Source organism: Coffea eugenioides, unplaced genomic scaffold (assembly GCF_003713205.1).
Source record: "Coffea eugenioides isolate CCC68of unplaced genomic scaffold, Ceug_1.0 ScVebR1_3129;HRSCAF=4283, whole genome shotgun sequence".
Classification (NCBI taxonomy): domain Eukaryota; kingdom Viridiplantae; phylum Streptophyta; class Magnoliopsida; order Gentianales; family Rubiaceae; genus Coffea; species Coffea eugenioides.
The window spans coordinates 11,521-20,584 of NW_020863677.1; the positions used below are offsets into that span (position 1 = coordinate 11,521).

Sequence of the window (9,064 nt, forward strand, 5' to 3'; positions counted from 1 at the left end):
CACTTTCACTTTTGTCCCATTTGCACACATGCACCTTTTTATCACCTTCACTTGCACACGAACACTTTTCTTGTCTTCACTTGCACACGAACCCTTTTATCTTCACTTGCACACGAGCATTTTTATCTTCACTCGCACACGAGTACTTTCATCTACATTTGCACACCTTCACTCTTATCTTATTACTTTTATCATTTTTCTCACTTCACACAAACTCACGCTTTCACATGGCATGCATTCCACTCATTTTTTACGTCATTTAGGTTTAGGTGTGACCTCTCCAAAAGGATCATTATTGGGCTTCACAACTAATGTGATTGGCACCACTCAACCTTTGAAGAGAAATTTCCCCCCATACCCCTAGGTCTAGGGTTTTGCATTCATATAGACATGTCCAACACGCGATACATACCTTGGGTAGAAAATTAGGGAAAAATTGGTTCAAGTCACGCAACTAGCCTTGGCTAGGTCGAAGGGGTGCCTTGGATTTTTATCCTTGCCTTCCCCTTCGTCAAATGTGACCCCCGATCCCTCTTTTGGTTACGCAGACCCAAAAGTTCTCAAAAAGGGTTTATTTACTTTTTATTCAAAAACAAAAATCATTTTTGGGTGACTTGGTACACCCTAACTCTATACCAAGTGGCGACTCCATTTTTGATACAAAAAACCCTTTTGAACTTCACTTGGCCAAATCGTCGCATTATAAGTCCCATGGCCTTTTACTTTTCACATTGCACACCACACACCACACCACAACACACCACACTTCGCACAATTCAACTCGAATCAAAAAGTGGGGCGCGACACTAAATAAGAGGACATTAAAAATTTTTAAAAATGTAATTGTATTTTTTTTTTAAAGAAAATTTGCTTATCAGCAATCGGTGAATAACAAAATGAATTAAATCAAAGAATAACTCAAAAACACTCGTCTTGACGTGATGGTGGATAACTAAAAATGTTGACTCCAATTTAGCTAAAATTTAGATATAAAGTGGGAAGAATTTGTGCATTTATATTTTACCAAACGATTTTATTCAAATGGTTGAAGCCTTAATTCAATATGCAAAAGGAAAAAGAATTACATAAGCCATTTAATAATTTGAAATATAGAATATAACCACACAAAAACTCCTTAAATTCTTGAAGAACTAAATAAGCTAGGTACCTTTAGTTTTTTTTTTTTTTAAAAAAAAAATAACACATTTCTTTCTCCTTCAATACAAGCTATCTTCAATTTGAGAACTTTAAGACACGGATACTTTGGGATACTGAAAACATGTAATCAACACATTAAAAGAAAAGGCCAATTTTCCTGTTCTTTGCATGACTAAAAAGACAAAACCAACAAACATAATTTACCTTGCAGTGAAATTACTAATTGAAAATTAGAATGTAAATTGCATAATATAGCAATTACCCAGTATTAGTATAAAGTATTTTTTAGCAACCTGCTAGCAATAGTTTCAATTACTATTTTTTAGCGTAAAAATACTTCTTTATTGATCGGCAAGAAAGCTCACACAAGCACGAAGCTGCCTTGCAAGTACATTTCAATTTACTATTTAGGCTTCAACCATGTAAAACTAAATTCTCCTGTTACCTTGTTTGCCATAGCCTAGTCAAGATTCATAACCTTCTCCACTCAATTTTTGCAAATGATGCTGAAGTTTCTGAATTTCCCGGGTGGAAATGCAGACTAAAAAGAGGATATCAATGTTTTTTTCCATCCTACAACTAATCTCGTCTCATGTTAAAAGATTACCTTGAAAGTACAAACCGATTAAGACAAAAATCAGAATTAAAGTTGCATATGGATGTCCCTTAAAGCCAGATGATTTTGACCTGGACAAGAAAGAAGAAAGAAGTATCAACCATCAGCAGTTTCCAGCACATATATTCTATCAAATTGAACAAGTTTCCATCACATAACAGCCATCAAAAGCCCAAAAGTTGTGTCATTGAATTCCATACTAAAAACCCACAATAGAAATAAGGCTCAGATAAGTTCTCGGCCTAAATGGGAGTAAGTGAACATAAAATAAGCAAAATATGAGGCAGGTATGTGGATGAAGCCAAAGAGCTACAAAATGCTGCTCAAAGACCAAAGATGCAAACAAAAAGAAGCAGTCAGACCTTAACTGAATCATCAGGATTTAATCAATATAGTTTACCTAAAGTGCAAAAGATTTATATTCTACTAGCTGAGGCAAGGTATTCATACCTTGACACTATGGACTGGTGAGTTGTGAGTCCAAATCCAAAAGGGAAAAGTGGATCATAATGGGAATCTCCCACGTTCATTGGAAGTTGGTCAATAGTTCTGAACCAGGTTCTTGGAAGTTTTCCAGTGAACTCATAATCCCCAAAGAGGACATCAGTCACACCTTGACCTTCGGTGCCAGGTAACCAGGCTGCAACCAGTGCATCAATTGAAGAAATATATGGTTCAATCACTATAGGTCGACCAGATACAATGATAACAACACACTTGATGACCCCACAAACATTGATTATCACAGCTGGACCAGGATCTAAAATTGTAAGAGTTTGACTGTCTCCTGCACTCTCTGTGTAAGGAGGTTCTCCGACAACAACAATAGCATAATCGAAGTTGTTGGACTTTACATACTGACTATCAGGATTTTCAAGGTACTCAAGTTCTGTCTCCTTATCAACTGTAGAGTTAATTGCAGCAAGGATTGTTGTTCCTGGAGAATGCAAAAGAGCTATCACTGAATGTACAGCAACTCGTATATAACTAATAGCCTCACTTTAAACCATTATTATATCAGAAATCTGGAACATAATCTTAACTAATGTAATGTGAACTGCATTTCTGACAATTGTCATTGGATATGAGTACAGTATTGTGCGTTGAGGATCTCATTTCAAACAATTTCTAGCCTCCAGTGGTACTGCATAGAGAAGACAATAGGAGCTTGGCTCACTTAAGTACTCAAACATTCTCATGGACTCTCTTTTAAGGACTGTGTCAAAAGCAGGTCCAATCTGCTTCAAGGAGTGACTACAACTATGGAGTAAATGAAACAGAAAACAAAATTGGTGGACATGGAGATTTTTCCTTTTTCTCGGGGGATGAGGGAAGGAGGAAGGAGAGGGGGAAAGTAAAACGGAAACATTAGGAGGTCTTTGAAATTGGATTCACACAGTAGCTTTAGCACTTCCTTGGTGAAACCTTCCTCCAGTTCGAATTAAAACTGATGTCCTTTTAATAGGTTTGTAGCAAATGGAAGTTCAAACACTAAGGACCTCTCTTAAAACACCATGGTTTATAGATAGCAGTTGCACATACCTCTTGTGTAATTATTGCCACTAAATCCTTGCCAGCTTATTGTCCATCCACCACATTGGTAACCCAAGTTATCTGCATGGCTACCAGCAACTAAAATTTTTGATGCTTTCTTGGCAAGAGGAATTAAAGGATCAGTCTCATTTTTCCCATTCTTAAGCAGAACAAGAGATTTTCTAACAGCTTCCCTTGCCAAATTTCTGTGCTCCTGTTAAAACCAAAGCATATTCAGTCAGGCTTATAGATGATTCAAACTGTGACACTTTTGGGAAGCAAACAAGAAGTTAAAAGGTGAGATGCTTTTCTGGATGGAAATGTGTTAAAAGGAATAAAAACTTGGACTTGACAGCTGATGAGAGCTTCACTGCAGAGATGTTTTAAAATTTTAGATTAGTTATTTCTGGATTGTAAAGTTAGTTCTGCCTGAATTAATAAATGTCTTTGAAGGCAGAAAGCTTGAAACCTTTGTAAATCTACAGAGAAGGGGAAAGCACAAAGCACAAGACATTGGATGTGCTTAGAGAAAAAAGATTGTCGTACCTGTTTCCCAACTTCATTGGTTAAACTAAGATCAGCAAGGGGATCCTCAAAGAGTCCCAAGGTAAACTTTACCAGTAAAATCCTCTCTACAGCATCATCAATGCGATCCATTGGTATAAATTTGTTCTTCACCAGGTGAGTGAGATCATCAATGAACTCAGTATAATTAAAAGGGATCATAACCTGTAAAAGATGAATGCAGCGCATACCCCAGTTTTAATGGAATGCTAGAGTTTATATATAGTTATTGACCAATTTGGTCTCTACATGACATCTGAAAAGAAAGAGGTGCTTACCATGTCAATGCCTGCCAATATACTAGCCTCAACAGAGTAGGTGTAATTTGCATGTGGTGGTGAAGTGATCCTGTCAATGCCTTCCCAATCTGAGATGACGAAACCCTGGTGACTCATTAAAAGCAATCAGTGAAGTGAAGCTACCACAAAATTCTAAAGTTGGAAGTAAGAATCACACAGTGGAAGCTATAATCTTAGTAAGTAATAGAAGATGATGTTTACAAAGCAAACAACAATAAAATGGGGTAATCATGAATGTCAGTAATAAGAAGAACAAAGTAACAATGCTATCTTTAAAGATCACTCTGAAAGCACATCACTTAATTTTAAAACTATTTTCTATTTCATCCTACCAATGTGCACTCTTCCTTTCTATTTTATTAATTTCTGCCATTTTTTATTACTATTAAACTAATTCATTCAAATAGCTAAAGACAAAATCTAAGACCAAGTTTAATGAAAGAGAACAAAGTCACAGTTCTATAAGAAGTACAATCAGGCATTAGAAAATAATAGAATGAAGAACTACACTTGTGCAGACATAACAGGTTAAAATAGAGAGATTTAAGTTTCAACCAAATTAAAACACATCCAGTTTCATCTTTCAAATCTAGTTTGCCCAAAGAACAGCAATCTGAAAATGGCATATCTTAGTCATTATACACCTGACTCATCAATAACTCAAATACTTTCAACCATGTTTATCTCTTATAATATCTGCACCAAAATAACTACGAGTTGTACACAATATTTTACCAAAAACATCAATTTTATGTCCAACGACTATCATTACCTATTAAACCTGTCAAAACACTACAATTTCTACCAATAAAGAGCAACCGTCCACAGTGGTGCAACACCAAGCAACACACCATATTGCAAATCTAATACATGAATGTGGCAGTATTGCAGACACCCTTAATGCCCATATCCAATTAAATGTACTGCCACAGAGTTGAAACATTAAGACCTGCATCTCTACATCACTCAACTCAAGCAGGAAGCAACCTGTCACCCTACCAGAGACTCAACCACCACTATCTCAACCAACATAAAGGACAATTAAACATGTAAACAAGATTGAATTCAATGAATCAATTGAGCTAATTACATGCCAACTGTTGTGTCTTCCATCAATGAGTTTAGGACCATGTTGATTTCTCAAGAGAAAGAGATGTAGGCAGAAAGAATTGGCGGAGTGCAGGTATACAGCTGTTCAGGACAGCATTTAAAGACAATGCAATCAAGTAAAAACAGATACTGTATTCTACCAGCAATTTCAAAAACTTTGCATGTAGTCTGTAACTCTGTATATTCAACTCCAAGCACATTTTCACTAGTGTACATAACGGTTACTGCAAAGTTCATCATTTCTGTCTAACAAAATTGATAATCAATACATTCTACTAGCAATTTCAAAAAATTTGCACATAGTCTGTAACTCTGTATATTCAACTCCAAGCACATTCTCACTAGTGCACATAATGGTTACTGCAGAAGTTCATAAAAAAAAGGACACTAAACCAACTTAGGTTTTCTGTCAAACAAAATTGATAATAAATACTATAGTCAAGCCTGACCTTGAACTTGATTTTGTCCTTCAGAAAACCAGTAATCATATCACGGTTAGCATGCATCCTTTCACCATTCCAACTTGAGTAAGAGATCATGACTGTGGACACACCCTTGATAATGGAGTCATAATAGGCAGGCATATGGATGCTAAGCAACCCATGCCTGTCAATAAGGGTATTGTTCTCATTAATCCCCTTAGTTGTGCCACCATCACCAACAAAGTGCTTTGCACAAGCTGCTACCTTGTCCCTGGGGAGGGGGAGAGAGAGAGAGAGAGAGAGAGAGAGAGAGAGAGAGAGAGAGAGAGAGAGAGGAGAGATAAAGCACTAATTCAGACATAAGGGATGATAAAGGAGAAAAAGGTCTAAGAAAAGAATAATAGGGAACGGTTTCATTTCACAAAGTTTTTCAAATCAATGGCTTTACCATGACACATTGCTTAACAAATAATGATTCTTTATTTATGCCTTAAAGGAGATGAAAACATGCGATAGGTCCCCATTAATTATCTGAAGAAAAGGTTTAGCTCCTTACTTTCCAGCAACATATGGGACACCCTTCCGAGAACCACTAGGAATTTCCCCTTGCAACCCAAGTATGATGTCTGTCATTTCTCGAATGATCTTGGGGTCCTCACTGTAGCTCTCATAGCATCTACCCCACCTTGGGTCTCGGCAAACCTGCACAAGCAATGTCACAAACAAGTAGATTCCTCATATGGAGATTAATAGAATGAAAAATCAAGATCTCTTCATAATACAAGTTGCTGTAAATGGTTCTCATTGCAACTGGAAATAAAAGTTTGAAATCTACTCAGCGACTTGGTATCACCCAGTGACTTACAGCTATGCAAGGAGCAAATACATAAGGTATCCCTGTAGCTCTAACTTCAAGAGCAGTTGCGTCACCAATCCTCCGCACTAGTTCAGGATCCCTGAAGTTGGAGTTTACTTCTTGTCAGAGCATATCAGTTAGATATGCATTTTTGCCATTAATTTCACAGTAACATAACAATTATAGAAGCAAAACATGTCAAATGATGACATCTGTCAGGCAAGAAATAATTCTACACTGCCATATATAACAATTAAAATTTTGAGCCAAAGAAACATGATAAGTGAAATTGGATATGCAGTTTCCTAGCCAATAGTTACCTGAAGGCATAGGCATGCGGCTTTTACCATTTAGTACCATATTAAGAAAACAAAATGATTTCATATCCAATTTTCCTTTCTTCTTATGCAAAGGATGGATGAATTTGTCAAACATTTTACTTGCCTTGCAGCACCAAGACCAATATTATGTGGAAAGATGGTGGCATTAAAGACATTGTTGTGTCCATGAACAGCATCAATCCCGTATATCATGGGTATTCCCAACCGCGTAGATAATGACCCCTTCTGAAAGTCATTCACCATGTTGACCCAATCTGCAGCACTAGCCTGTGGAAGTGGTGTACTTCCCCCACCACTTAAAACACTCCCTACATCAAATGAGTGATTCTCAGTCAATTTTAAGCCATTTGTTCATGTCAATAATCATTTCTAGCTATATTCTATGCTGGAAACAAAAAGATAAGTGAGCTAATTACATCCGTACCAACAACTCTGCAGATACAGCTGCAGACTCGTTTGTATAGACAAAAGAAAGCCCAAAACAGTCCGGACATAAGCATCTTCCAAACACTGATTTATGGTTGGCAATCCATTAAAACAAAAGCATGGGGTGCAGCAAGCTACAATTGAAGCAAAAAACGAGACACAGACATAATCTCCAGTCAATTACATAGCCTATCTTCAAATTTCTTTTACAACCAGATTCACCAACCCAATCATATGTATATATGAACATAATCACTCTTAAAATAGCCACAAGAAGTCTATTTTCCCAACGAGAAAGCTATCATCAACCAGTTGCTTCTCTTTAAGTACAACAGACAAATCCCTTGCAGATACTACCTCCATTTGAATTTCAACAGTAAAAGAGAAAATCACAATCTACCACAATCCTAAATTGTGCTTTGCAAGATTCTACCTCGAAAATCAAGAATTACAATTCCCTATAATCCATCCCTTTTCAAGAAATCAAAAGTCTAGTCCATTTTCAATCTTCATAGACACAAGTAGAAAAAATAACTACACCATAAACAAAGATTCCAGAAAATGCAACACTGAAACACATAATAGTAGTACACTACCAATGTAGTAATTTTTCATGACAGCAGGGGTGGCAACACTTCTATCAATCTGAACCATCTGACCAATTTTCTCCTCCAAAGTCATTCTACTCAGAAGATCCTTCGCTCTCACACCAACAGGCACCTTTGGGTCCTTGTATTTCATGTACTCTTCTCCCTCCACATTGCTGCTGCTCCACAGGATCAACACCAACAGCCCAACCCACAGCATCCCACCTCTTCCCCCAGTCATTTCTCAACCCCAGTAACAAGAAATGTAAAACCAAACAAAATCCACCAAGAAAATGGAAAAGAAATGAGTTTTCTCTCGAAGTTAGAATTGATTGGTCAAGCTACATTGATTTGCAGAGGAGTGAAAAGTTGGAAATTCTACTGCGTACTACTCTGTTCTTTGGTGATGGTTTTTGCTGTCGTTGAGTGGAGTGTGGGTCCCAGTAGTTCTGGGGCTGATTCCCTGAGAACATGGTTGGATCGAATATGAAAGGAAGTAGTGTGTTACTGTAGGTCACTTGCAATTTGTATCCCTTAAATAATATAAAACTGTTCTTTTTGTACCTTAAACTGTCTATAGCACTTTAATATTTCGTATTACTCCTCCAACCCCGGAATGTTTGTCACAGTTGTGCATTTTTATCTACAATTACTCATATGGCCCCTAATTTGCTACCTTTTCCTCTTGTATCCTTCAATAGTAAGTAATATATTCCTATATAGTAGTAATAGAGAAGAAAAGCCCCTCACGGGCAGCTCGGGCGGACTTCGCGTTCTTAGTTAAGGCGCCGGTCCTGGTTTCGATTCCGCGCTTGGGCTGCCTGGGATAATTTCTTGAGGATCGGTGGGGCCCGCTCTCCTCAGGGTTGGTAGGATTAGTCGGGGTGAGACCCGGACACCTTCCAACTGAAAAAAAAAAAAAAAGTAATAGAGAAGAAAAGGATGTGGGGCTAAGCCACGCACGTACTTTTTTTTAGGGTGATATGGGAGGATGAAACCCATTACATTTGAACTAGTTTTGGCATAATGACACTAATAACATGACAGGTTAAAAAACTCCTAAGCGTGTTTAGAGGTCTTTTGTGATAAACTTTCTTACCTTATCTCAGCATCAGGCTATGCTTGACTAAATGATCTACAAATTTGTTGCTC

The 9,064-nt window shown here is 37.4% G+C and overlaps 1 protein-coding gene across 1 annotated transcript; it reads right to left on the reverse strand.

The window, feature by feature from the left end:
* Positions 1-1,470: 1,470 nt before the first annotated feature.
* On the reverse strand, positions 1,471-8,403 carry LOC113757551 (beta-glucosidase BoGH3B-like). Its single transcript, XM_027300761.1, has 10 exons — positions 7,922-8,403; positions 7,003-7,207; positions 6,568-6,658; positions 6,259-6,404; positions 5,730-5,973; positions 4,150-4,254; positions 3,854-4,036; positions 3,317-3,521; positions 2,225-2,711; positions 1,471-1,845 (listed from the first exon to the last, which is right to left on the reverse strand). Exons 1-10 carry the CDS (start codon positions 8,151-8,153, stop codon positions 1,749-1,751), a joined length of 1,995 nt encoding a protein of 664 aa, XP_027156562.1. The 5' UTR covers positions 8,154-8,403; the 3' UTR covers positions 1,471-1,748.
* Positions 8,404-9,064: the final 661 nt, after the last annotated feature.

Excerpts from the sequence above, each read along its gene's own strand:
- LOC113757551 (XM_027300761.1), bottom strand. The coding sequence starts at position 8,153 with ATGACTGGGGGAAGAGGTGGGATGCTGTGGGTTGGGCTGTTGGTGTTG. Across the intron at positions 7,208-7,921 it reads CATGAAAAATTACTACATTG|GGAGTGTTTTAAGTGGTGGG; the intron begins GTAGTGTACTAC and ends CATTTGATGTAG. Across the intron at positions 3,522-3,853 it reads CCAATGAAGTTGGGAAACAG|GAGCACAGAAATTTGGCAAG; the intron begins GTACGACAATCT and ends TGGTTTTAACAG.